This window comes from Falco naumanni, chromosome 7 (genome assembly GCF_017639655.2).
Source record: "Falco naumanni isolate bFalNau1 chromosome 7, bFalNau1.pat, whole genome shotgun sequence".
NCBI classification, from domain to species: Eukaryota; Metazoa; Chordata; class Aves; order Falconiformes; family Falconidae; genus Falco; species Falco naumanni.
This window is the reverse complement of record NC_054060.1, coordinates 36,070,666-36,097,453: the sequence shown is the minus strand read 5'-3', so window position 1 is coordinate 36,097,453 and position 26,788 is coordinate 36,070,666. Positions and strand designations below refer to the sequence as shown.

The window sequence follows — 26,788 nt, the reverse complement described above, 5'->3', positions numbered from 1 at the left end:
TCTTCTGGGGCAGGACCGAGTGCTGAAATTCTTCTTCCCCCAGCTGCTCTGGACTGGCGGAGGGGTCTCGCCCACCTCTGTCTGTAGAGTAAATAATTAACCTTGGACACCTTGAGTGCATTCAGCATTTCTCCCCCGCCTCTCCCTTCCTTTTAACTGGTGGACATAGTGAAAGTGAAACACTGCAGGAGTCTCTGCTGGGAAGCAAACAGGTGAAGGTGCTGGACGTCTCGGGCAGGTGGGGACAAGCCTTTTTTTCTGCTTCTAACAGCCATTTTCCAGAGGGCAAGGGAGGATGGAGGATGACGCCATTCCCAGAGGAAGCCCCTCGGACAGTGCTCCAGTCAGCTGAGGCGGGAGAGTTCCCCCGGACCCCTGCCCTGCAGAGCTGCCCACCTGCCACTGCATCTCCCTGGGATTTCCTGCGGCATGGAGCTGCTCTAGTTTCTGTGGATCACACCTGTGTTATCCCAGCTCTCCGCAGAAAGGATTGGTTTGGTCAGTACTGGGTGCATATCCCTTTTTTTTCCCTGCCCATGGGCTCGGGTCTTGGGGCCATCCTTCCTTGGCTCCCTCCACCTCACAGCTCGCCCCTTCGAGGGTTGCCGCTGTGCTCTGGCCACAGAGCCCCCACGCGGGGTTTGAGCTAGGGACTCAGCCCCCTCCCTACTGAAATCCCTGGAAAATGGAGTGCCCTCCTCTCCCTCCCACCCTCTTTAAGGGCTGTGGTGGGGTGAGCTCCTGCGCAAGGCAGTGAATGATTAAATATTCCCCTGCGAGGCTGTGACGCAGGGTCTGAGCCCCACTGCGCGAGCAGCTCAGCAAACCTACGGGAAGATGCTGTCCCTGCAGTTTATAGCCTGTGAAACAGCCATTCCCAAGGGAGCAAAACTCCGGCCAAACTCCAATCAGGCAAGGATGAGGTCTATTTCCAGAGTCCCAAGATATCTGTTCGCTGCAATAGTGTTTCAATCTCTGGCTCCTGTGAGCTGGAGAGACCCGAGACAGGCAGTTCCTGGGTGACCTCAAGCAATAGTTGATTTAAATTGATCACTGAGCTGCCTTGAGCCTGCTGGGGGGGAAAGTGGCGTTTCCCATCCTCAGAGCTCTGCAAGTCCCTGTGAGCAGGCTGTGTTAGCTGGTGATCTGTGGGAGCCCTTTGCAAGGGAGGGAAGGCAAAACCTCTCTCTTCCCCCTTCCCAAGCACTTGGGCCAGTCATCAGGGTGGGCATGGGGGAGCCAGTCTGTCTGCAGCAGGGCAGGAGTTGGGCAAGTGCAGGGGGTGTGACTACAGCCCAGCAGCACTGACAGGAGCCCTTCTGTTGAAATCTGAAATCCCCTGCAGCATCCCTGCAGCTCACACAGGGGCTTGCTTGGCCCTTGAGATGCTCAATCCCAGCGTGCCAGGATGCAGTGCTCCGAGGCAGGATGAGCGATGTGAACCCTTACTGCATCGCAGAGCCTCCTGCACTGTAACCATGACGATCCAGAGCGCAGAGATTGCTGTGGGTTTGAAGGGGCTAGAGCAGAGCTCAGCCACCCACCAGGGACCACTTACCCTGGGCCACCTTCCAGCAGCAGCAGGGCAGGGCTTGAGCAGAGCAGAAGCAGCACCACAACCCAGCCCTGCTGTATCCACATCAGAATGTGGCAACACCTCAGGAAGGGTTATCCTTATGTGGCTGGAAATCCACCTAGAATGGAAAGTACCTTGTTACCAACCAAAATGGTACATTTACACAGATTTCAGCACCTCTGATGTTTAGTGATTCCTCTGTGCTGGAGAAATAGCTGCCACTTGCCTGATTTATGGAGTGAAGTAGAGCTTTCCAGAGCTAGAAACCGGGCAGCGCCTGGTGTCTGTGGGTAGAGAGTTTTTCAGTCCCTACAGGCTACAACAACTTCCTCGGTCCTTGTATCAGGCGCAGGAAAGGGATGGGCTGGATTTTCAGTCTGGGGCTGACTTCAGAGGCACAGTACTACCCTGTTATGAGCGTTTTACCTAATTCTGCTGGTTTGTGCATTTCTGCAGTTACCATCAACCTGTTTGGAAAAGCCCTTGTTGAAAGACAAGGTGAATAGAAATATGGACTTACACTCAAGGAGCATGACCTCAGAACCAGCCTCTCCGATGAACGGTGCAGGGGAGGAAAAGACAGAGCTGAGCAGCCCAGCTTTTCACAGCAGGGACAGTGGGTTCTTTGAAAGAGGTATTAAAACAATGTTAAGCATCCGGAAATCAAAACAAAGTTTGAACAAAGAGAAAGGAAAGGAAGGTACTGGCACTTGGAAAGGAAAACGACTTTCTTTGCGATTGTCTAAGAGCTACGATGAGAAAAAAAACACAGTCTGTAATGGTGTGGAGGATATTGGTGAGAAGATAGAAGCAGAGTCCATCCAAGGAAAACCTCTTTCAGGTAAGAAGCAAAACCACCAGTGTAATTTGCTTTGCAGCATGTATGTGACCTTCAGGTAACTTACACTTTGCAATTCTTGGGCCCAACAGAGGTGCTAAAAACTAGGCATCCTGTTAGGGGGCAGAGATAACTGTCACCCCTTGCAGAGACTGATTGGGGTGTTACCTGGCCAGCCTGGGCAGGTCACCTGTCACTGAACAGGCTGCTCTGTGGCCTCCACTGTGTTAGTTTAACTGTATCAGCAACTCACCAACCTGTCAGCTCACATACCAGCAGCAGATGTAACGCTCATCATACATATCAATCGCCAAATCAAGGTTTGGGAACTGCTGATCTGACAACATCTAGAAGTGCCGTGTGGGCTATTCCTACACCATTGCCTGTGTTGTGCTTCTGGACAATTTCTGCTCTTCAGCTCTCAGACCTATGGTCCCCACAGTACTCTGTAGGTGCTGCAAGGCCTTGATGGGGGGGCAAAAAAAGGTGGTTTGGATGTGAGCTGGTTTGGCACATCCACCTTGGTTCCTAATCTTGGACTGTACTGCAAAGAGACTTCCACAGATACATTTCACTCTCGCACTGACTTCCCACCTATTCTTCTCACCGCAGTGGTGATGCAAGTATTTGTTCAGTTTGTTTTCTTGAGACATGTTTCTCTTGTGTGTTTTGTCAGCATTATATAGATAGGACTTAGGCAAATTGTAATCACTACCTTAGGCATAACTCTCACCTTTCCCCAAGTGTGGGCAGACTGCAATGACTTAGATCTTGGTTTGAGCACCATTCTTTTCTGCTTTCTCAGGGCAGAGGTACTACAATGCATCCACCAGGAGATCGACTGAGATGGGTCAATGTGGCTTGAGCTTTTTTCAGTCTAAATTTCTAAAAGAAATTCTTGATTTACTGCATAGGGTGTCATGGGGATCACATAGAAGGGCTGACATTGCCTCACCACTATAATGCACTCCGCTGTGACATGAAGTTATTTACTGCTTTGCACTTGTGTGTTGTGAGGCTGGTAAACTGGATCTGAGCCCATCCCATAAACTTTGCTAGTCTGTTCTCAAAAGGTTATAGATGAGGAGCAACAGGAAATGTTACCATAAACCCTTTTCACCTCCTGCAATAAACAAGCTAAGGAATTGCATGAATAAGGCTCATCCTGTGCCCAATAACTCATGATTGGCCTAGATCAGAGCAGCTCTGTCAGAAACACATCCCATCCTGAGATAAATATGGTAAGCGACGGAGACTCTACCATGTGCACCATTAAGCTGCATAATGGTTAATTGCCTTTCAATTGTCTTCCTTCAACTACCAGCTGGCTGATCTTGTATTGCTAAATTAAAGATCCATTTAGCACCCAATATCACCTCCCTGAATAATTATCCTAGATGGTGATTAAATGGTGTTTTCTTATTTTGATAAACAGAACAGAATGTATTCCTTTAGTCTCTCACTGCAAGCATTTGTGCAAACACGGGTTTTATATTAATTTATCTAGAAAAGGCTAAGTTAACTGGCACAATCTCCCTCCCCTCTGAGTGCAGAGGCAAATGTAGCTCCATATAGGCACTCGGAACTCTATGCATTTTATGCTGCATCAATAGCTGGATTATTTAGCATATTTCATACAGGTACTGTCATGCTGCACAGATGATTTGGTGCATATGGTATAAAATACCATCAAATATAAAATCTGTGTGCAGACAAGCCCAAGGGCATCAATCATGGGCTATGAGCCAATCCTTCATACCTGCTTTGAGTGCTCTCTAATTTTTTGGTATTGTTTTGTATATGTATGTCCCAGCAGCTGTGGCCACATATACCTAAATAATACCCTTTCCCTTCTCCCCTTTAATATTTGCCTTATGCCCAGTATCCCAGTGGGATCTCCTGTTTAGAGCATCTGTTAGGATGCTAGAGATGGTAAGAGCTTCCCAGGGCCTCTTAAAAGCTAACAGTGCTCTTGGATCTCCTCCTACACATGGCAAATAGGCAGTGGCTCTTCCACCAGCAAGGCTTTGAAAAAGAAATGGGAACTCAGTAGACCTCAGCCACGTTGGAGGTAACAGTATTTGGTGACTTTCACCCAGCCTCAGCCAACACCAGCCAGTACTGGTAGTGGTAGTCAAAAGCAAAGGAGGTGGGGAAAACCCATGTGAGACCTGAGCACCAGGAGAAAGCACCCACGGATCTGGATACCCCTCCAATGCACACAGCTCCTCAAACTGTCCAGGGACAGCAGTGCTCACTGCTTGGAGAACAAATGTCACTGGTGAGAGGCAGTGCCTGGCACCTGACTGTAGCTTTATATACGGGTGGTGAACAGCCAGGTCACCCAACCCTGAACCACCCCACAGCTGAACTTCATACACCTGGCATACTTTGATGTTTCTCCATTTCTTATTGCTGGGACCCCAAGAGCACCATCCCAGAGCACTATCTCCTTGCTCCCCAGCCAAAGTGTTATTGCAGTAACTGCAGAGCTGAGAAGCTGTGGCTTCTGGTCCTCCAGAAGTCCCACTTTTTGGTTGAGGGGAGGCTGGGGACCACAAGCATTTACAGAATATCTCCCAAATGCCTGGAATAGGTAAGAAGCATCTTTTAGAGGCCATTTGCTCTTGCAGGCACAGGCTGCAAAGGGTGGCCAGCCATGGATGGGCCAGTCTCTGGCTTGCTACCTTGGTCCCTATGTCTCAAGGAGTTCTCATAACACAAATCACCAGCAACAGCGTCTGCAGTTTGCATTAGCATTATTTTGCTTAGTCCTCAGAAATGCAGAAGCCAGTTTAGCTGTGACATTAGTTGGCATGTGTCTTAGGAAAACTTGATAATGCACAAAATCAAGACAGAAGGGAAGCCCAGGGTTTGCCCAAGGTTACATTTGAACTGAGAATGTTCCCAAAAATGTATCAGGAGCATCCTCAAGCCAGTACCCCACCGCCCCAGGGCCTTGGTATCTCTGGAGGACATGCTGGTGGGTAGGCTGGGGGCAGACATGACCACAGGATTATGATGGCTTGTATATGTTGGTATTTTCCAAAGTAGTTTCTACAAAAAGGTTTTTATATTATTTGATACCTTGAATTAAATATCTATAGAATTTCTAAATTGATTCATTAGGCTAATGAGTCTTTAAGCAAATGGTGGTGTGCTTCCAAACTGTCTTCGGGACAGTTTATGGGGGTGTGCTGTGCTTGTTTTACAAGCACTTGTGTGAGCTGAGCAGAAATGAAAGTATAACGGTTGAGGGTAGACTTGTCTGCTCTAGGCTGTTGTAAAAGCTGAAAATGACAAGATGTCACGGCTCTGCCTGCCTGCCTGGGTAGGCAGCACTGGAGATAGCTGAAGTTACCAAAGTATTTTAGAAATAAAAAGTCTACTATTTAACACAGGGTTGTAGAACCTTCCTCTCAGGAATAAGTTGCCTGGTCTTGGTGATATTTTATACTTCTTTCCTTTTCTCCTGCCCAGTAAGCAAACTATATTTTGGCAAAATCTTTTTCTTGCTCTGAAAATTATTGGAAAGATCCATGACCCTTTATTTTAGCTTGACTAATATTTCAGTAGAACAGAACTAGGCTTTTGTTAGCCCACGGTACCTAAATGCATATGGAAAAGTTATGGGCAGAAGAGAGAGGCTAGCTCACAAATTTTGTTCAGCCAAATTTTAATTTTATTAATCTGTTTATTTTAATTGAAATTCCTTTTGCAGACAGGAATCAAATACTTAATGCACGTTTTAGGGACATGGTTTAGTGGTGGATTGGGCCAGTGTTAGGTTTACAGTCAGTCTTGATGATCTTCAGTCTTGATGATCTTAAAGATCTTTTCCAACCTAAATGATTCTATGATTCTGTGATTCTATGATCTAGTCAGATGTTTGACCTGAGAGCTCAAAAGGCCTGAAGGGGTCTGTCCTGCTGTGCTGCCTCCAGCCAGACCTCTGGATGCTCTCCCTGCCTTGTTGGGCAACATGCTGAAATGCCCTCTGGCCAGAGATGCCAGTGAGCTGCACCACCATGGCCAGTTCGGCAGCAGAGCTATGCTGGGAACGCTGGTGTGCTGGGAAGCAAGGGCATCCGTGCTAAGGGAAATCCTGCCAGTAGGGTACATCCCAAACTGTCCCCACTGCCGGTCCCACTTCAGCTCCATACTGAGAGGGGCAGAGCCAGTGGCGGTTTTATGCAGCCTGAGACCCCAGTGTCCCTCTGTGCAGCCTCGTTAGCCATTGCTTGAGGTTTTCCTGCTGGGCTATGATCAGGTTTTTTGATATTTCTTACCTCTGAAACCAGAAGTTTAGAGATGTGGCTCACTTTGCAGTGCTTGCATTTCCACTGCTATCCTCTCCTGTGTTGAACAGGAGCTGGAGGGATCAGGGGGGTCAGTCTCAGAGGCACTGCTGGGACATGACTACTCAGCGGTCCTGCAAGCCTCCCTGTGGGGCATCTTGTCCTGTTACCAACCTGCCAATCACCTAATGCCTGCTTTGTCCCAACCTCTTCCCCGCTTCTTTCTGCAGTAATGGAAATCAATGAACTTATTCAGAAAGGGCAACTTTTGGAAGCATTTGCAAATATCAAGTACTTGGAAGATGAGACCATCACTGAACGGGATGCTGAGAAATACAAAGATAACCCCCAGGAGCTTGTACGGAAATCCAAGGATGTGGATTTGCTTTATAACTCCATCACGAACATGATCCAGTCCATTGTGGTGGGAACACTGGAGCATCCCACTGTAGAGAATGCCACGTTGACCTCGCTGGTGACTTTAATTGCCCGTGAAGAAGCAGCTCATCCTAATACAGGCAACGCTGCTGGTCCTGGGTCAGACTTGCTCGGCACACCCCGAAAGTGGAGGGAGGAGTGGAAGGAAGCTATCAACGAGAGCGCTAGAAAAAGAGTCCTGCGAGTACCCATGGCGTCAAAGGAAGAGGAGAGTTCTTGGCTTGATCTCCACTTAGGCTTCCTCCAGAAATGCCTGAGTGAAGACTTACTGAAAATCAAGTTATCAGTAAAAAAGTGTTATCCAGAGGAGTACCAGGTGTGTGACGTGTATGTGGAGGCTTTTCACAAGGCCATTGCCTCACACTTGCAAGATCTCTCCCGGAGACCGCTGGAATTCAACGAGCTCTATACCTTGCTCGACTGGGTGGCCAACGTCTACCGCAGGTAAGCTGCTGCCCTTGCCACACGGCCTCAGCCTCCTCCGCAGAGCGGCAGGGCCATGGGGTGCTTCAAAAGCACTGAGTCATCTTCAGTTTTCTGAGTGAGTGAGAGAGACACAGTCACTTCTACAGTAGAGCACAAAGGCTGATTTATTAATCGGTGGGGACAAAGGTTTGTGGATAAAGCACTTGCTGCTTTTCACAGATCAAAATTACCCAGTTTTGCCCTCCCTCTCCCACTTGCGGTTCTCACTTGCCAGCAAGCTCTCCTTGCAGCTCTGATAAACCTTCTCCCTTTCTGCAAATATTTCGCAAGGTCCAGCAGCTGATCAGTGACTTTTCCAGGCATGGGGAGGGACCTGGAGGGAAGCCCTGCCCTCTCCCTGTTCAATTAAAAATGTGATGCATGTGGTAACAGGTCACTTTCCTCCCCATGCTCAGGGGTCAGTCATCTCAAGGACATGCCAAGACATGACCACGTGGAATTAGCCACATTAACACAAAGGATCTGCTGTGGACAAGTCTGCTAGTTGAATGAGAGGTCCGTGGGTTTTAGGACGTCTTAAAGCTCCCTGCAATTCAGGGGTGACTAAAATATTCTAGGAGCTGTTCAGTCATATCAATACCATCCCCAGGGCATCCTGAGTGTGTAGGAGTAAAGACAGGAATTGTTTGCAACAGCAGTAAAACCTGTGCTGCTGGACATTGCCTCCTTTTACATCTGAAGGAGAAATCCAAGACAGGCACCTGTGGAAGGTCCAGGCAATGAGCATCAGTGTCCTCAGCTGTTCTCTGGCCTAGACCACAACCTGTCACCCCAGCCCCAAATGGCTCCCACACTAAAAGCCAACAGAAATACACAGTGAGGTGGGAAGGAGAAGAGAGGCAACATCTACAGGAGATGGGTCTAGTAATAAGCACATAAAACCAGCCATATCAAAGCGAAATTGTGCCTGCCCTAGTAGCTGGTCTCTAGGAATGGCCTGAACCAGATGTCCAAGGATGGGAGGAACACAAACCAACCGGCACCCTTCAAACAAACAAAAGGAGGAGTGAAGGCAGGAGTATCGACACTGGGCAGATGGTGGGTAGAAATGGGCAGGGAGGGGGCAGTGGTGGAGCAAACCGTGCAGCAGCAACGCTTCCCCAGAGCATTCCTAGCCTGGGGTGGCTTTTGGGTCAGGATCATTTGCACCACAGATGGTCTTTGTTTTGCACAGCCCTCAACAGATTTCTTCTGTGACCTTGTCCAGTTGCTCCTAAAACCCCATTTGCAGTGTGGTGACCATGACCATGTGCGTGTAAACCCCTCAGCATCATGGCAGTGGCTGTCCAGTGTTATGGCAAGAATGGTATGGGAATGACACTCCCACCCATTGCCCTTCTTCCTCAGGTGTCCCTGCCAGCCTCATCTGGAGGGCAATCCCTGCCTGTCCCCAGCCCCTGGGCACTGTGTACTGCATTTGCAGTACATTGTATACAATACAGAATTGCAGGAGAGGGGGGAAGAAATGAGCTTCAGCAGCCAGGTTCTGCACCGAAGAAAAGCCCCCATCAAATTTCTCTAACTTGTTGTCAAAGAGCTTATTGAGCTTGCAGCTGTTATTGGGCACTGCTTGCAATCGCCTTGCTGGGTTGAGTTGTTGCCATTTGATTTTCCCATTCTGAAAGAGCTTCGGCCTCTCTTGGGACCCATCCCAAAAAAGAAGAAATTTTCTGACCCAAACTCATTATGCTACAATTCAAACAAATCGAAAAAAAGAAAGATAGGGGAACAAGCTCCCTGAGTATATATTTGAGCCAGTCCTTTCAGTCATGGTGGAGAGTTTGTAATTAAATGTGGTGTCTTTTTTAATGAGCAGCAGACTCCTGCAGCAGCTGGGCTGTGCAATGCTCCACATGTGCAGATGTACCTCTCCAGGAAATCTGAACCATGGCTGCAGGAACATTGACTCCGGGACACTATCGGCAGGCTGAGCTTTTCTTCTGCTGAGCAGTCACTCGGCACCAGCCTGGCCCTGTACAGCACTATCCTCACTTGGATTCAAACCTAACCATAGGCTTAGCACTGGTTTGGCAGTGGGAACCCTTTTCCGTTGTTGGGCAAATGAGCACGCTGTGTGTAGGACGTTGCAGCTGTATTCCCTGCTAACCAAGTGACTGCTTGTAACTTATATCCTACATTCATCAAGGGCATGAATGTTTTCTTTGTCTTCCTCCTCTCCATCTTCATCACCCTGAAAGACACAATACCTCTGCAGTCCGTGGCAGATTGCAAGGGTAGCATATTCAATTGTACAGGCCAGTAACAGGTTCCTCACCCCAGAGGCAGAAACACAAGCACTCCATTCCTTTCCCTGCTTCCCTATCAGCTGGCCTGGTTACACAGCAATCCAGAGGAAAGTGAGTGGTAAAGTCATGTGTCAGCTGAGCACACTTTGGAGTCGGTATCTGTGGCTGCACGTCCACCCACTGCTTCCATCTGCAGAGGAACCGTGATGCTGCCATGGCCCAGGCACGGGAATGTCTTCCAGGGGCTGCCCTGCCTGCCACCTCCCCTTGCTAGGGTTAATGCACAAAGGAAAATAACGTGCTGACATAAGCCGTGATGTGACACCAGAGAGGAGCCAAGGAGATCAGCTAGCTCCAAAGCAGCACGCTGCTACAGGAATTACCCTGAAAGGCATTGCACAAGCTTGTAGTCAAATGAATCAGATTCAGGTTGTTTATTTTAAAAAGTAAATTCTCATAGCACTTTTCATGTCCAAACAACTCAGAAGTCTCATGATTTCTAAGGTGGGCTGGAACCTTAGATCATTTTGATTTTGAATAATTAGGATTTTGAATAGTGAGGAAAGATTTTCTTGTTAAAGCTTGAAAACAAGCATTGCAATTTAAGCTTTAAGTGTATTTCTCACGGCTTAATAATTATGTAGCTCATGCCACATGAATATTCCATCAGTTTACTCACCCTCTGAGGCAATATAATTTGTTCGTTTAAATTTTTCCAGTGAACTCTTTCTGGGTCACCCTGATCTCAAACCAGAAGTTAAGACAGAAAACCTGTCCCTGCTGTTAGCACCAGCTGATTGGGATAAACTGAAAACTGACTACATCGCTTCTGCAAAGGTGAGCATTTTGACCTTGTCCCCATGTGCCCCCCAGGGAAGACATGGGAGCCCCAGCCTCCCGCGCAGACGTCTTGGATGGCTGCATCATGGTTTCTAGCCCCACCAGGTGCCAAATCCTGCCAGCACCACACAGAATGGCCTTTCATCAAAAGTAAAAAAGTCCTGAACACCGATTCAGGGGCTGAAACGGGCCATGGGCCTGCATCTAGATGATCACAGAGCCCAAGGGACTGTACCAGACCTGTACAGTATGGCAGAACCTTACTAAAAGGTCATAGCTGGGCTTCATCAGACTGGATGCAGTGCAATGCTAGGTGTAAATGTATTTTAGCTGCCGCCTTCAGAGCTGGCAATCTCCTCCAGCACTTCTGAGGTTTGCTATAGGCAGGCAACTTCGGGCATGTCCCTGCCAGAGAACATCCCCATGGTTCGGTTTCGCCTAAGAAGCCCCTTCTGCCGTTGTCTTTCTGCTGTCCTTGGCTGGGACCCTGTGTAAGACTACGCGCTTTCCTAGTTCTTTGCTGGGCTCAGACATTTTCTTGCAAACCGTTTCTGAAACAGGGCACTGCACAAGGTGAGCTCAAGGTACCCAGCTGAGTAATATTGGTATTGCTCCATCATGCTGGTGAGGGAGTGTTTTGTTTCACCAGCAACAAGACTGATTTATCGGCCAGGACTGAATAGTGCTGCCACTTACTCATGGGGCCGTACCACCAGAAAGGACCGGTTTGATCTTTAATCCTGACCTTGTGCATTATACATGCTAGAGGACTTTGCAATCAAGCAGTCAAACAGCTGACACAATATTTCCCTGCCAGGAGAATGATTCTGCCTTGATTTGGGAGTACCTTTCCCCCCTCACAGCCCAGCTCCTAATTTTTCCCAAGATCCTGTGTAGACTGACGGGGTCTGGAGCAAGACCTTTGCCTCTGTGTACCTTTCCGTGCCCCACGTGTGAGCCTTGCACAGATGCCGATGGAGCAGAACACAGTGAGCTGCTTTACCTGAGCTGCATGTTTCCTTCCTACATTCAACATTTAGGGGAAAATCAAAAGCTATTTTGGAAACATCCTGAGGCTGGAGGTCACGGAGAAGTGGGAGAAGGAAGTTCATCCAGAAGTGAAGGAAAACCTCTACCACTCCTCGCTCTCCTTTGATATTCAAACGGTATTTAATTATCTGTGGTAACGTGTGGGGGGCTCCGTGGCTCCAGGGAAACTGGATCGTTACCTTCTGGGGTGGAGGTACCGCCTCCTGTGTTAATTTATGTTAGTCATGCACTGGCAGAATACATTAAAACAGAAAATGCCATTTATTACAACTTTTTGCTCTCCTGCTTGCCTTCTAGCTGCAAATTAAACCCGCTGTCAATTGTGTCAGCAACATAATAGGCAACTGAATTTAAAGTCCTTAAATCTCTTTCATTAGAAAGAAGAAAGAGAAAGGGGAAAAAAAGGTGGAAAGAAAAGGTTTGTCAGAAAAACCTCTTGGCTGAAAGAGCGACTTTGTCCCGGGGCTGTGGCAGCTGCTGAAAGGCCATAGGCAGTGACAGCCACTCCAATTTAAACAGTACAAAACCCAAAAGCTCCTACTAGCTTCAGGGACTACAGGGTAATAAATCCAGGAGGGGTTTTGATTCATTCTCCTCATTCAAAGGGTTGAGTCATTTCAATTAAATGATACCCAAAAAAAGAGAGGGAGAGAGAAAGAAAGAAAATCAAAGAGTTTTGCCTGCTGCCGTGACTCTTTTTCCATAGAGGAATGTTACACATTCTGTGATCGCTGGGAAGGCAGGTCTGAATTGGATTAGCAGATGGGTAGGATGCCTCGGGAAGCGCCAGAGTGGGACCACAGCCTGCCTCACTCCAGAGAAGCAGCCAGAGTTGTGGGAATGGGAATTTGGGAGGATCCCCCATGCGAGCAAGATTTAGGAGTGATGCCCAGCCCTCCATGCAGCCCTGGTATCACTCCTGAACAGGGTCCCCAGTGTGTGGGTCCCCAGGGATGGTGCTTATAGCCACCCTCAGCATGGGGATTTGGGGACAGCTCAACTCCCCTTGGGCACTGGGTTGGGGATTGATCCCTCCTGCAAATCCCCCCAGAAGAGGAGGATGGCACCAGGGCAGCTGGGCGGGGTGCGGATCCAGTCAACACCGCATCTAACTCACGCTCAGACAGCAGAGGGGCACGGGGCCATTAGGGATGAATGATTATGCCACGAATCAGTTTGTGCCTTTTGGCCCATTCTGCATAATTATTTTTAAAACTGCCAGAGAATAATGAAAACCATCTGGCAACAAGTCAGCTGTGTCCCCCTTTGCTAAGGGAATTGCTGCTATTAACCAAAGCTGCGTAAGATTCTTGCGAAGGATGTTTCACTCATGCTTGTTCCATTCACTGGAGTTCTTTTCATGCCCTTTTCTAGATCATCGGGGAGCACATGAAGATATCTGGAGTAATCAGCAGAAGCCTGGAAATGAAAATGCTTGAGCTGTGCCTGGCAGAGCTGCAGGAATTCATACCAAGGTCATTGCCTCTCTGGGCAGCACATTCCTTCCAAATGAGTCCCACATTGGTAAAAAAGCAGGGAAAAGGTCCATATGCTGGGCCAGACACTGGCACCGAGCAGGCACGGGCCTGCTCCTGGGAGAATTAGAGATCATGAGCCAAACAATGAGCAAGCTGCAAAACAGCTTGAAGGGAATTATAAACAGACCCATCTGGGACTCTTGCAAGTCCCAAAATCTGAGGTTAGAGCTGCAGGAAGGAGCTGCTGGCTGGAACCACGGGACCACTGTGGCATCAGATACTGGTTGCTTGCAGCTGCAGCCATGGGCAAACAGCACTTATGGACCCCTAGACGCTGAGCCTGCTTGCCCAAAACATCATCTAGGTGTCCTGGGTTGAGTCCTGCCGAGAGGGTTTACTGCTACATCCCATGGCTATGGGCATAGAAATGGATGATGGGACCCTCTCTATTACACCCAGGCAAAACATAAAGCTGGGCAGCCTCCGGAGTTTTTTTTTTAATTTACTTAGTGTCCAAAGGACACAGGAGCCTGCACCTTTGCTGAAATAATGTTTTTCTGCTTGGTAGTTCCCAGGTTATGGCCTCAGATCTTAACCCCTGCAACGTGCTTTGGGGATGCTCCAGGGAAGGTTTTTGGGTCACGGAGGGTCCCAGCACAGCGACACGCTGTCCCACCCCTCCAGCAGGGCTGTGTTTCTGGGGGTCTGCAGCCACTTGCCAGAGCAGTGATCTGCGGAGCAGAAAGGCTGTTTGCATGAATCAACTCCAAGCGAGACTAAAAATAATTTCTTGTTAACCTTTGAAGTTTTCCACCTCCAGCGGGCACTGAGTGGGGAGTTTGCTAATAGACTTTTGCAGGAGCGAGGGTGGGGAGCCCCAGCACTGCTTTCTCAGATTGTGAACCTGGGGCATGGCAGGTGTCCGAAGTGCACAAAAGGCAATGCTTTCACTTCTAAACCCTCACCCCTAATAGGCCAGTGATCTACACTTGTCTCCCAAACCCTGAGAGAGCAGGATGGGTCAAACCAGCTATTTGACTTTGAAGTCTTCCTGGGTTTTTGAGGAGAAATGCAGTATGCATATTCCATTCTTTCAGGGTTTTTTTCTTTTTTCCCCTTTTTCTTTTTTTCCTCTTTTTTTTTCTTTGTTCTTTTCTTTTCTTTTTTTATTTCTTTTTAAACAAAATTGGTGTAAAATGCAAGCTGGGGTGGCAAGGGCTCCCAAATGTAAAGGTCACTGAAACTTAAGCTTTTTCTTACAGAAACCAGAGGTGCAAGCAACTGAGGCCAACCCAGGCAGGTTCCTTCACCCTCAGAATGGGACCACCAGGCAAAGCCTGCCTGAGCACACAGCCTCCTACCAGCAGTGTGGACCTGGCTGTAAAACAGCTGTAAAAGCTGTGCTATAAATGAAACAGCTACCTAACACACCATGCTGCCGTTACAGGGTGGGGGAAATGTAGGTGTGCTGTCCCATTCCTGTTCCCTTTCAGCTGTAAAATCAGCCCTGAGGTAAATCTTTTCCTTGTGTGCTTAAGAAGGCACACATCATATTGCCCCAAAAGCTGGAAAAATGAAGGACCAGACTGATGAGCCTGAGTACCAGGGCTGCAATCAATCAATCCCTCAACATGATAACAAGCCAGAGATTTGGTCTGTCAAGATCCCTGGCATCTCCCCAAAAATGCTGCATAGCTGCTCAGGCGAGTGCACCCTAAACCCATAATTACCTGCCATCTATTCCCCTCCAATGCACATGCATGTTACAGCAGCTGAAAAAAAAACATGTCCTCATACAAAGGGGACAGGTTGGGCCAGCCACCAGCATCTCCTGGCATCACTGTGTGCACAGAAGATGAGCATCCTCCATCCCCCCACTGTCAGCATTACCTGTGTGCCTTCTCCTGCAGGTTTGGGGAGGAGTTCATGGCATGGAGCACTGCCCAGGACAGCCCCATCTTTGCACCGTGTTTCGCTGCCTACATCAACAGCTTCCACGACCTGGCGTAAGTCTGCTCCTCCTGAGCCAAGCTGCCGTTGCTGGGGTCCAGGAGGGGGGCAGTGTCTGGAAAGGGAAGACCAAGGTCTCCTTGCAGTGCCCTGCTGGGTGCTCAGCCTCCGGCCCTTCCTCACCTCACAGGGGGATGTTCCCCAAGAGATGCAGACAGAAGTCACAAGGGTTAAGAGAGAAGCAGGGATGGATCCAGTGCTGGGGTAAAAGCTTTAAACTAATTTTCAGCTCATCTTTTTTAAACTCAGAGAGTTGAGGGTTTTCCTCTTTTTTTTTTTTTTTTTGGTGCTGGAGGTTAGCAGTATAGACCCAGAAACACAGTCTGAAGGCTGCTTTTGGCATTTTGGCACTGGGCTGGAGGAAGCTCTCTGTGAAAGCACTCAACCTGCAAATAAACCGCTGCTATCGCTGCTGGCAGCAGGAACTTCCAGGGCTTTGCACATAGTATGAATTAGGTATTTAAAGCCTCTGTATATATAAATGCATGGAAAAGGCCTCTGATGAACAGGTATGCCTGCCATCTCTGGCGGTCAGTGCTTCCAGGAGAGGGGCACTCTCCCCTTAAGTAGGACGGTGCCACTCAGTGTGTGTCCCAGGGTCTGTTCCATCAGCCAGGTGCTGTGGCACATGATGACCTTGCACTTCCCAGCGCGCAGCTGCCCACACAGCCACCGCTGGTGCTGGGGGAACCGGAGCTGTTTGTGTAGCACCTGCTCCAGGGTCATGGTCTGCAGCTGTGAAAGGACACGGCCCACCGAGGCCCAGGGGCTCTTCAGCATCTGGGGTTGTCCCTGCCATGCAGATGTGGTGCTCCAGAGGCCAACTCAGCCAAATGACCCGGCGTTAATACCTGCGGTCTGCCCACCAAAAAGCTCGGGTTATCTCCAGCCCATGCTGCCACATCGCTGCCTGGCGCTGGTGGCGGGGACATGCTGCGTGCCAAATACTATTGAGGGGATGCAGAGAATGTCGTGTTGCAGTGTCTCACAGGAGCTGCCGGCTCCAGCTGCAGCGAGCACTTCTGGTGGGAAGTCTCTAGATGGCACGGTCTCTCCAGCAATGCTAACTGCGCCGAGGAGCTGCCTTCCTCTGCCTCCGGCTGGAATATCGGAATATCACTCTCCCCTTCCCTGCTGCGGACTGGAGAGGTGCTGAGGGGATAGCCAGCCCCAGGCAGCCAGCTGGCAGGCGTTTGGGTGGTGGATCAGCTCCAGTGGGTTTGTTTCCTGAGCTGAGTTAAACATTTGTCAGCCGGGGGTGGCCAGTTGCTGGGCAGAGGTAGGTGACATGATTTTGTGGATGCTGGACCCAGATTTCAGGGGTTCAGCAGGAGTTATGGACCTGAGCCCCCAGCCTGGGGTGAGGGGGATGCTCTTAGGTGTTTTGTACTCCTGCCTGGGCAGCCTCAGACATATAAACTGGCTACCAAGCAGTGGCAGGAGCCTGCCACGCACAGTGGCCACAGCAGTGGTTGGGGCACTCCGTGCAGCTCAGGGACCACTAGCACTTTGGTGGTGCTGCCTCGGGTCTCCCCAGAGTATGTTACAGTGGGGCATGGATGGAAAGAGAAGCAAGCCAGGAGCTGGCAAAGCCCCCAGGGCCCACGCACAGCGCTGGGGATTTCATTAACCTCTCAGAACTGTCTTCTCTTCCTCATTAGTGTGAACCCTTGCAGAAGTGTGCGCTGTCCCTAGGAAATTCCACAGGTTTCCAACTCTATTGTTCACTGTCCCAGCTGCTGCTGATAGACGATATGAGGAGTGGGTCAGCTGGGCTCTGGGGGATGCCAGCTTGGCACCTTTCTTGTCTCTGGTTTTATTATTTACCTCTCTCTTGCCCCATGAGCCCCTCAGTGCTCTCTCAGGTACCTGGAGAATATTTAGAAGTGTTGCTCAAGTGAAAAAGTTACAAGCCTACGCAACTGCTCCGCATGGTTGAACCGTCCCACCTGATGAGGAAATAGGTGTTTTTTAAGCACGGTTACTCACTTGTGATTAATTTTCAGTGTGTGGGATTGTGCAAAAAAAAAAAAAATTATTGACCCATTAAGTGTTTCCAAGAGGAAGTACTAGATACACAAATTTATTTTAAAGTTATGGCCAAGATGCCAATCTGAATAAAATGCTTAGGGCAATATAATACATTTTAATATTAACCCATTGGTGGTCTCTCTCTCTAGGTCAGGGTTAGAAACAATGTTTAAAGTCAACACTGAGGAACTGCAGAAGATTTTGGAAGCTCTGACAAGGAACTTCACTAATATTTTTTTTAATAAATTAAGAACAAAAGTACAGGTAAGAGGATCTTGGCCACATGATTTCCTAAATATAAGGGGTATGTGCTGGACCACTGCAGCAGCTGAGGGCCATTGCCCTTCCCTGGTCTCGCCAACCAGACCTCATGTTGCAGCGCATGACATGATGGTCCCTCCAAAACGCATCGTGTCTAGCATTCATAAAAATCCTCCTTAATCCAAAGTGACACTTCAGGTATCCTGGGAGTTTTCCACTATGAGGTATGATACATTTCTCAAGCTCTTCAGTACAACAGCAACCAAAAGAAAATGCTTCCAGCATCACAGGCAAAATAGCGGGGGGAAACCTTGCCCATAGTGAAGCACTGGGGAAGTCAGCTGGACATCACCAATGGGACATTTTTCCTTCTATCAAAACATTTGGATTTTTCAGGACTTTGATTTGCTCTTACTTATTCATAGATCTGCTATCACAGTCTGTTATCAACCTCTTCAGACAGGACAGAATTCATTCTGGTAGAGGTGATTTTTCCAGGCTGTTTCCATGGTGAAGGAAGACTGATTCTTGCAGTGTGAGGATGCTAAAGCTCTGGTATCAGCTGATAAAGCTCTGATATGAGTTTAACTTGTGTTAAGAGGCCTAAAAGCCAACAAGCTGCAAGTCAGCTTGTGCTTTCCAGGTGCTGTAGACAGGACGTTCTGTTCTTAGCCAGCTGGGGGTCCACTAGCTCTAGCTGATACAACACAAGAGACAGGGAATTAAGCCTTTGGTCTGACTCCTTTTCATCCATTTTAATTCACTTTCTAAATCACCAAGCATAACTTTCAGAAACCAAGACAGTCGTGCAACTGCTCCAGTCTAAGCGAAGCCTGCCTGGACAAGGGGACTTTCCAGTGGCTGCAGAGCCTGTCTCAGAGCCTAAGGGGCAGGCAAGGAAGGAGTCAAGCCAAGGCATTGAGCAAGAGAGCTGAAATGCCGTGAGAAATGAAAGCGGCCAAGGCAAAGCATTTCTAAACAGCCCTCCAGCAGGCTGGGAGCACAGCAGGAGGGAGCAAGTCAAGGAAATAATTGGGAAGGAGCTTGACAGGAGTCTAAAGACAGAGCTGAGAGCTAAGAGGAGAAAAGTACAAAGGGGATGTGCCAGAGAGGGGATATTTTGACTTTGGCCTTAGGGAAGTCCCTTCCAGGTGCCACCAGAAGCCTTTAGCAGATACTGCTGTGTTTCTGTGTGGAAGCATGTTAGCTTTAGGGACCCGGCAAGGGAAATAGCCCTCTGGGGACACTTGAGCAGAGCATCTTATACCCAGGGTAGTTGGGAAATGGTACCATTGCTCCCACATCATCACTGACCATAAGACATGAAAGTGGGGATGCACCCAGCTGCTATTCCCCCACCACCACATCAGAGCAATGAGCAGAAGAAAAATCCCAGCGAGACTAAGACTTTGTGCAGACACACGGGTCTGCAGAGGGTACAGACAGTCCCCTGGAAGTGCTTGAGCAAGAGGAGCTTGATTTCCTTGTGGAGAAGGCTGGAGGGGTGATGGATTATTGGGCTAATTTCCAACAGATTCGCTGTCATGTCATGTTCATAGCTGGTGCAAACCCACGTAACACTAGCATATGTGGTTCCACCCCACAGCCTGTTCTAGCTATGCCTGGATTTTCTCTGATTAACATTCACATCTGTTTCATCATCCATACAGTAGAGATACAAATTTATTTACCTAAAGAAATACAGCTGGTGGATTAGAAGGTGGCACAGAGCAAGGAAAAGAGGTGTCCCAAGTAAACCTTTAATGCCAAAGCATCTACTGCTCGGGGAGTGGCGCTTCTCCTGCCTGCACTGGGGTGCCTGCCCAGAGAGGGAGATGTGGCTCTGAATTCCCTGGGGTGCTGAGAGAAACCCAGCCTGGTCCATGCTCCTGGTGTCTAATTCCTGACACATCTTCACACAGACTGGGTGTGCTGTTGGTACTCTGTGCTTTTTGTTTCAAGGCCCCTGAGCAGACATATAGCTGGGTGCCTTCAGCTAGCGCATCAGCTAGTCTGAGTATTACCAGGCCATTAGTGAGTTGGTCTTTTTTCAGCCACTCCTTAAGAAAATCCTGACCAAGGACTGGATTTTTGCGGCAGAAAGGCCGGACTCGCTGGCATCGGCAGTCTCACAGTTCTCCGAGCATCTGCAGCACATGAGGGAGCCCACGGGGCAGGTAGGTGGCTGGTCCCACCCCAGGTGTAGTGATGCTGAGGGGATCCCACTGCCATTTGTAGGCTGTGGTCAGACTTGCAGACTCCTCTCCAGCGGTGGGGACTATTTATAACCGTGGGGACTGCTGATGTGAGGGAGTTCAGCTATTACCGTGCTTCCGCATGAGAATAAGCAGCATCTTTCCTCTCTGTAGTTTAAAGATGGGAACTGATTTCTTTTAAGAAAAACAAAAATCTGAAAGTTATAATTCTACGAGTCACAGGCTTATGTGCTCCTTTCATATCTATGCAGTTGTGAAATACATGGGTAGATGATAACAGCTCTATATTTAAAACCTGCAAGCACCATCAAAACCTACTTTTAAAACAATCTTAAATAAACCCCTTTGCTACTGAGGAGCCAACACCAAATCATGGACTATTTCAGGGTGCAGAGTACTTCCATGGCATTCCCCTGGGCAGTGCCTTTGCTGTGTGCCAGAGCAAGCGGCTGCAAGCTGCTGGCTCCCTTTGACAGGACTGGCATGGGCAGCATGTGCTGCATTCGCATATCTCCTCTATGCCCTCAGCAGCTGCTAAAGACCCAAGGGCTTCCCCTGCCCTCTCCCACTGTGGTGGGCTTGCATGGAAACCACAGGAAAATCATGAGGTTGTTGGGGTTTTTTAACCAGGAGCTTCTCCGTGATGTTCATAAGTATGTGGTGAAGGAATACATCATGCAAGTCATCAAACCCAGACGGAAAATGAACAGGGAGACACGGCAGCAAGTGAGTGAAAAGATGAACCAGGAAGCCAGAATCCTTAATAATATGCTCATTGATCAGGTATGTGAGTTCTCTTCTGGCATCCCCTGGTTGCCCCATCCCTGGAGGTGCAATGTCCCCACTTGGCTTTCCGGAGACCAAGGTAGCAGGCTCTTGAGGAGGGCAAGCCTCAAGAAATGTAAAAGTGCTTAAGGGAGCAAGTGAGGTGGTTACTGCAGGTTCATGGTGTGGACTTTCAGCCCAGCAGCTACTCTGTAGTAGTGGCTTGCGCATGCTCAGCTGGCTGCTCTCCGATTGCAGCCTGGTGTCCTAACACACTCCCAGGTGCATGGGCACTGTGTGTAGGGTGGTTCATGTGCTGTAGGATCACACTCATCCTGTGGCAGCTTCTTCCTGAGCCTGTTCCCCTGGGCCATGGGATGCACCTTGTCTCCAAAAGATCCCTGCCTTGGGTACAGCTCATGGAGAGGAGTCCACCGAGGTCCACCCAGGCACACAGTCTGCATACAGGAGGGTGATGGGGAGAAAATTGTGGCTGTTTGTGTGTTTTGTGACAAGGCAACTTCAGCCTGGGATTTTCAGGGAAGCCAAAGTTGAATTCATTGTATTTTGCAGAAAAAAGTCAGGCGTCTGGGGCACTAAATCTCACTGAGGCAGATCCTTCTCACAGATAAGGCACACAAAACTTTTAGGCAGCGGGAGGTGAAGTCTCTGGCATCTACTGCTGTTCTGGACCACAGCCACAACACCTTGCTCAGGGTCTGGCTCTCCAGGTGCTTCTCCAATGCTTGTGAGCATTGGGTATGGCAGAATCAGGCCCCAGCGTTGCTCCCAGGGGTGCCTTGCCATTGCCCCCAGTGCTGCCCCGCTGGCAGCACGCTGCCTGCCCAAGGCCATGCTGCACTGGACTGCAGCAGGACTGTCTTACACCAGGAAAAGCAACACACTGCCATGCTCTGCATGCAGGTAAAAGGGCATTGTGCAGGTGCTGTGCTCTGCCCTGACATCCCCGTACGCCTCTCTGTTTGCAGGGCTCTGACTCGGACTGGCTCCTTCCTGCCATACATCACATTGCCGATATCATCGGGGAAAAGAAAAAAGACAAGATCAAGGAGTACGTCAAGGAGCTGTGTCAGGATTATCCAGATATCAGGTACAAGAAATGGCAGACACCGGAACTGCTGGGATCCATCCCAGAGTGCCAGCTCACCCCATACCTTGGCCACGCTCTTCAGCTTCTCTTCTCTGCTAGTAGCCACACATCAGAGGTCAAGGTGCCAGCAACAGGAGGAAGGTCACCTTATTCTTCTTTCTGTACAGCTGTATCCTTTCTCTTTTTTCCTGTTTGCTGGATCTTATAATGCACGCAAGTTACCACAAAAGCCTTTTCATTTTGGAGTAGAATAGAACAGAACAGAACAATTTCAGTTAAAAAAGGCATACAATGATCATCTACTCCAACTGCCTGACCAATTCAGGGCTGACTAAAAGGGCATGTTAAGGGCATTGCCCAAATGCCTCAAACACTGCCAGGCTCGGTGTTTGACCATCCTCTCGATAAAGAAATGCCTCTTCATGTCAAGTCTGCAGTTCCCCTGATACAACCCTGAGTCATTCTCATGCAGCCTACCACTGGATACCATTTTATTGTTCCAAATGAACCTCATTTCACTCTAAAGCTCCAGGCTGTTTTTCAGTATGTCACCAGTATTCTCCCAGTTTGCTGATTTGCAGGCTTCAGCTCTGGGGCAAATAGTTTGCCTCCTGTTCCCAGGCTCAGACCTCAAAGTGCAGCAGACATTAACACAGTTCAGCTGCAGCTTCTGAAAGGGCCTCAACACAACCACTAAATTTTGGAACAAGTTTCAAATTCTTTCTTTTGTACTTTCCATTTGCTGTTCCAAAGCAGCATCTGCAAAAATTAAGGCTACTGGAAAAGCAAACAAAATGACTAAGCAGCTGCGTATCAGAAGTTACCTCATCTTCTACAGCTTCTACCAACCATTGAGAAGGAATATCAGTAGTACAGTTTGCAAAAAATTCCATTTCATCAGAGTTGTTTCAGAAAAAGACCAAAGATTTTTGCACTGGGTTACACGGTTCCTGCTGGATAACATTTATACAATCAAAATAGACCATAAATTTAACAAATTGCTCAGAACACTGGAGTGGACCTTCCAATACTCAGAAAAAAAGGATTACATTAGATGCATTTTCCTCTCCCCAAAACTGAGGCTCAAAATTTTTCAGAAGTATATTTAACTTGATTGGGTCAGACATGCTTCGGGCTTAGCTGTGTGGGGAAAATCAAGACAGGGACTTGGAAAAGAATAATTGTTCCTGGATGATTTCCTAGGTGAACACACCTATCCTACAAAAAAATAGCCTTAATCCCAGTGACCAGATTAAGCTGACGGAAGAGGCAGTGCCTGTTCTGGGAAGGATGGGGGAGGTAAATGAAGGCTAGTCAGCCTTAGCTATTTGAAAACAATTTTCCAGGGGGAAAAGCCATTTACAAGTCTGTGATTTTGGTACTTTTTCTTCATTAGCCTTAGACCTCAGCCAAGTTTTAAGGCTCATCCTCTTGGTTGATCTATTTCCTGGCTTTCTATTATTGAGTAATATTATTTTTAACAATTAAGTCTGGGAAACAAGGAAGAACCTGCTGGACTTGCATTGCTTCCTGTTCAGGTCTCTGAACAGGAGAAAAAATAACAGATTTTTCCCCTGAGCTCTCAGAGACGTTGCTGAATTTGTATATACTGAGATTACTGGAACGAGGCATGTTTCCAAGTTGACTTTCCTCGCTCTAATCTAATTAGTGCCTGTCAGCTTCCTAAATATTAGCACTTCCATTACTCAACTCAAAATAATCATTAAATAAAAGGTCTGCAGCCTCTCAGGAAAACTTGCAAAAGACATCATGTGTGTGGAGATGGAAGAGAAAATTCCCCAAAGCACCAGCAGCAGGAGGGTGTCCCAGCAGCGCAGGGTGGTAGGAGCTGGGGCTGCTGCCTCTGTACCTCCCAAGGCTGCAGACCCCTGTCCTAGGGGCTCCTCCAGCGTGGTGAGGGGACATTCCCCAGTGTTTTGCTATGGCCTTGCTCTGTCTCTGGTATGGTTGTTGGTTGCTTACTTCTGGGCTGGTTTTGCACAGCCAGGATTGAGCGAGGTCTTGTTTGGTTTCTGCAGAAAGGAGCATGTCCTGGCAGTCCTCGCGCTCCGGGGGCTGGGGCACACCAGGAGAGCAGCAATTCTTCGGCAAGGCTACCATGCACTGGAGAGCCCAGATGGTGGGGAGTGCAGCACGCTCTTTGCTGAAATTGATGCCCCGCTGATCATCAGCTGCTTCTAAAAGAGGACCAAAACAGCAGTCAGCATCCTTCCTCCTCCTACGTTGCCTCTATGGCATGATCCAAAATCTACTACTCTGCCTCACTCCCCTGCAAATGCAAATTTTTGACTGCCGGGGAAAAGGAGCATTTTTTTGAACTTGCTACCCCAAGTTTGGAAACCAAAGGCAACAGACACAGCAAGACACTGACCTCCTGCAAGAGCTCCTGGGCAGCAGCTCCAGCCCAGGCACGGTGTCCACCCTGTGTTCAGTGCAGATTTTATTAAGAGGCTGTTGCTTGGTCCAAGATTGAGTCTCCTCTCAGAGAAGAGAAGAAAACCAAAAGAAGTTCACTCAGAGCTATATTAAGCCTGGACTGAGCATTGCATAATTATACAGCAGCAGCAGAACCTCCTTCATAATTAGTGTCCCTGAGCAACCGAGGGGCAGAGCTTGGGCAGGGATGTGGTCACGTCCAAGTCTTATTTCCTCCCTCATGAACCAGTTGGCCAAGCTGGCATGCTACAAGGTCGATGATGTTGTGACTTGATGCCACAAACTACTACCTGCCTGAGGAGAAAAACCTTGGAGGGTAACCAAACCCCTCAACTGGGACGTGCAATGCAGAGACCACTGTACGCTCCTGGATGGACCCCATGGCCCTTCTGGTGTTTCAGCAGGTCTTCCTCACTCGTGAGCTGCCTTGCAGAACTCCTGTTGGACCGAAGACCAGTTCATGCCATCACAGCCTCTCTGTGCAGGCAGACATACCTGGATGGGACAAGCCATGTGGAGGGAGGCTCTGAGTCCTCCTTGCGCTGCGGAAAAGGGTCACCGTGCCCCTAATCCTTGTATGTTCAAATGTATTTTAACAAATCTGGTATAATCTGACTGCAGAATTACATGAAAGCTAATGTGAGGTGGACAGGCATAGTGCTACAGATCAGATCCTCATCTGGTGTAAGCCAGCATCACCCCATTGATGGGCATGGGACATCACCAGTTTAACGCTGTGAGGGATACAAAGCATTACATCCAGCATCTGCAGGGAGGACTAAAAGAGACATCCAGCAGCCTACAGCTGGACAAATCTGATTTTATTTAATCCAATTTATCCTTTAGGTTGCCTTCCATGGGAATTAATCCATGAGTCTGTATAGAGACATGTTTACCATCTATCAATTAATGTGATGAATGTGGACATGAATGTAGCCTTGAACACTAATTTTTCTGCTGTAGACCTTAAAGCATCAGTAGTGAGCCTCTTTTGTTTCTTTTGCTCAGGTTTGCACCGGTATAAATTTCAGCTCGGGTGAGCAGCAGGCACTGACATCAGGCCAAGGGAGCTGTTCTGATGAATAAGAAATACAGAATGCACCTTTCATTCACAGTCATCATATGAAATTTGTTTTAAGATTTTCTACCTCCAGAGTCAAGATGAGATGTTTTTATAAAGATGGCTTTGAAATATCAGGTATAAATCGAGAGGCTGAGGCAGGAAATCCTGGGAGGAATTTTCTGCCCTGCATCATTATTCAGTACAGCTCATGACAATTCCTGCAGATCCTCAGCTTGCTGACTCTGTATTTGCTATGGAGAAGGAGAAGTAGAGTATCATCTGCATCTCCCATTAGGTGTGCAGAGCTTAGGAACACTTTGGAGCTCCCCTTCCCTGTCCTGGGGACATGGTGCAAGCAGGGAGCCCTGGATTTCACCCGCCATGGGTGTGTGAGCTACAACCCCCATCCCAGCAGAAGGGCATCAGCGCTGAGAGATTTACATTTATGTCAAAAACATTAAGTGGGTAGGTAAAAAGGGGGATAGCAACTTTTGCATCCTCAATCTGAGACATGTAATACTGGATTTTGGGAGGAGTGCAGGATCTGAGGCACTAACGCCTCAGCAGGAGTTCTTGTGCGTCAGAAATTTCCCTCTGCCCTGTATACAGCTCTGATCTAAGCACCTCATGCAAGGCATCTGTGGCAGAGAGATTTTCCCAAGTGCATTAAATGTATACTGGGGTTTCAATCTTACTATTTTATTGGCAGTGTCTCTACAAAACAGCTACACTTACCCAGGCTCCAGCCGCCTGGCCCTGGGATTAGATGAGGCGCTCAACTTCCATTTTCTAATAAAAGCAAGTTGCTACCCTGAAGTCATGGAGGAAAGCTAGGCACGACATGTCTTTTGTTACAGCCTCCCCTGGGACACTCAGATCCTGCCGCCTGGCATCCTGTGAGCCAGCAGCAGGAGCACAGCCTGCTTCCTCCAGCAGCTGCTGTTTGCTCTTGAGCAAACCAGTTTAAAGTTAAACCCGTTAGGGCAAGGCTATGGCTCGATCCCGGTCCTGCCCCGATGGCCTTGCAAGTGGAGAGGTTGCTCCAGGGCAGGTGAGGAGTAGGGGTCTCCCTAGGCAAGAGGATGCTTGGTCTGGGCTGCAGAGCAGATCCTGGAGAAACCTGAGCAAGGAGAGAGGAAAGGCTGTGCTCTCCAAAACAAGCTGCTCCCATCCAGCCATCTCCTGTGAAACACCAGATGTTCATTAGGACCATATCTCACATTCCGATAAAAGAAAATAAAGGCCTCCCAGGGCTTTTGTTGTGGAATATGTTGTTCTTGTGAAGTGCCAAGAAGCTCACTTATTACCCTGTTTGTTGTTTCCCTGTGGTTTACACAGTCAGCCCTATTCCTACTCCAGCACCCGGTTACATCCCCCCCACCAGGAGCTTACTTTTACCCCAGAGGGCCCAAGCTGCCAAGTGCGGATACATCCTCCAGTGAATAAAGTTTTCTCAAAAGCATCCAACTAAATGCAAGAGCCAAACCCTCCAGATTTAGCTTCTCAGGGGTGAACACTGCATTTCGGGGGGGATGTTGATCTGGCACAGCTCACAGCACTGTGTGGGTGGGTGACAGATTTTTTTGTTTGTTTCAGAGGTCTCTGCTGTTTCACAATACTGTTT

General features: G+C 48.6%; 1 protein-coding gene across 5 annotated transcripts; it reads left to right on the top strand.

The window, feature by feature from the left end:
* On the top strand, nucleotides 1-26,431 carry EXOC3L4 (exocyst complex component 3 like 4). Of its 5 annotated transcripts, XM_040600910.1 has the most exons (13): nucleotides 35-212; nucleotides 283-498; nucleotides 2,030-2,417; nucleotides 6,943-7,594; nucleotides 10,602-10,719; nucleotides 11,763-11,888; nucleotides 13,147-13,247; nucleotides 15,161-15,256; nucleotides 17,441-17,555; nucleotides 19,607-19,729; nucleotides 20,399-20,551; nucleotides 21,523-21,644; nucleotides 23,684-26,431. In XM_040600910.1, exons 3-13 carry the CDS (start codon nucleotides 2,087-2,089, stop codon nucleotides 23,844-23,846), a joined length of 2,100 nt encoding a protein of 699 aa, XP_040456844.1. In that variant the 5' UTR covers nucleotides 35-212; nucleotides 283-498; nucleotides 2,030-2,086; the 3' UTR covers nucleotides 23,847-26,431. The 5 variants fall into 5 exon arrangements, with proteins under 5 accessions (XP_040456847.1, XP_040456846.1, XP_040456845.1 ...); XM_040600912.1 differs by having other exon boundaries at nucleotides 20-498; nucleotides 20,399-20,494; XM_040600911.1 differs by lacking the exon at nucleotides 283-498 and having other exon boundaries at nucleotides 33-238.
* Nucleotides 26,432-26,788: the final 357 nt, after the last annotated feature.

What these genes read in the sequence shown, in the direction of transcription:
- EXOC3L4 (XM_040600911.1), top strand. Translation starts at nt 2,087, where the DNA reads ATGGACTTACACTCAAGGAGCATGACCTCAGAACCAGCCTCTCCGATG. An exon ending in ACTACATCGCTTCTGCAAAG is followed by an intron (nt 10,720 to 11,762) that starts GTGAGCATTTTG and finishes TTCAACATTTAG; the next exon opens with GGGAAAATCAAAAGCTATTT. An exon ending in TCTCCTTTGATATTCAAACG is followed by an intron (nt 11,889 to 13,146) that starts GTATTTAATTAT and finishes GCCCTTTTCTAG; the next exon opens with ATCATCGGGGAGCACATGAA.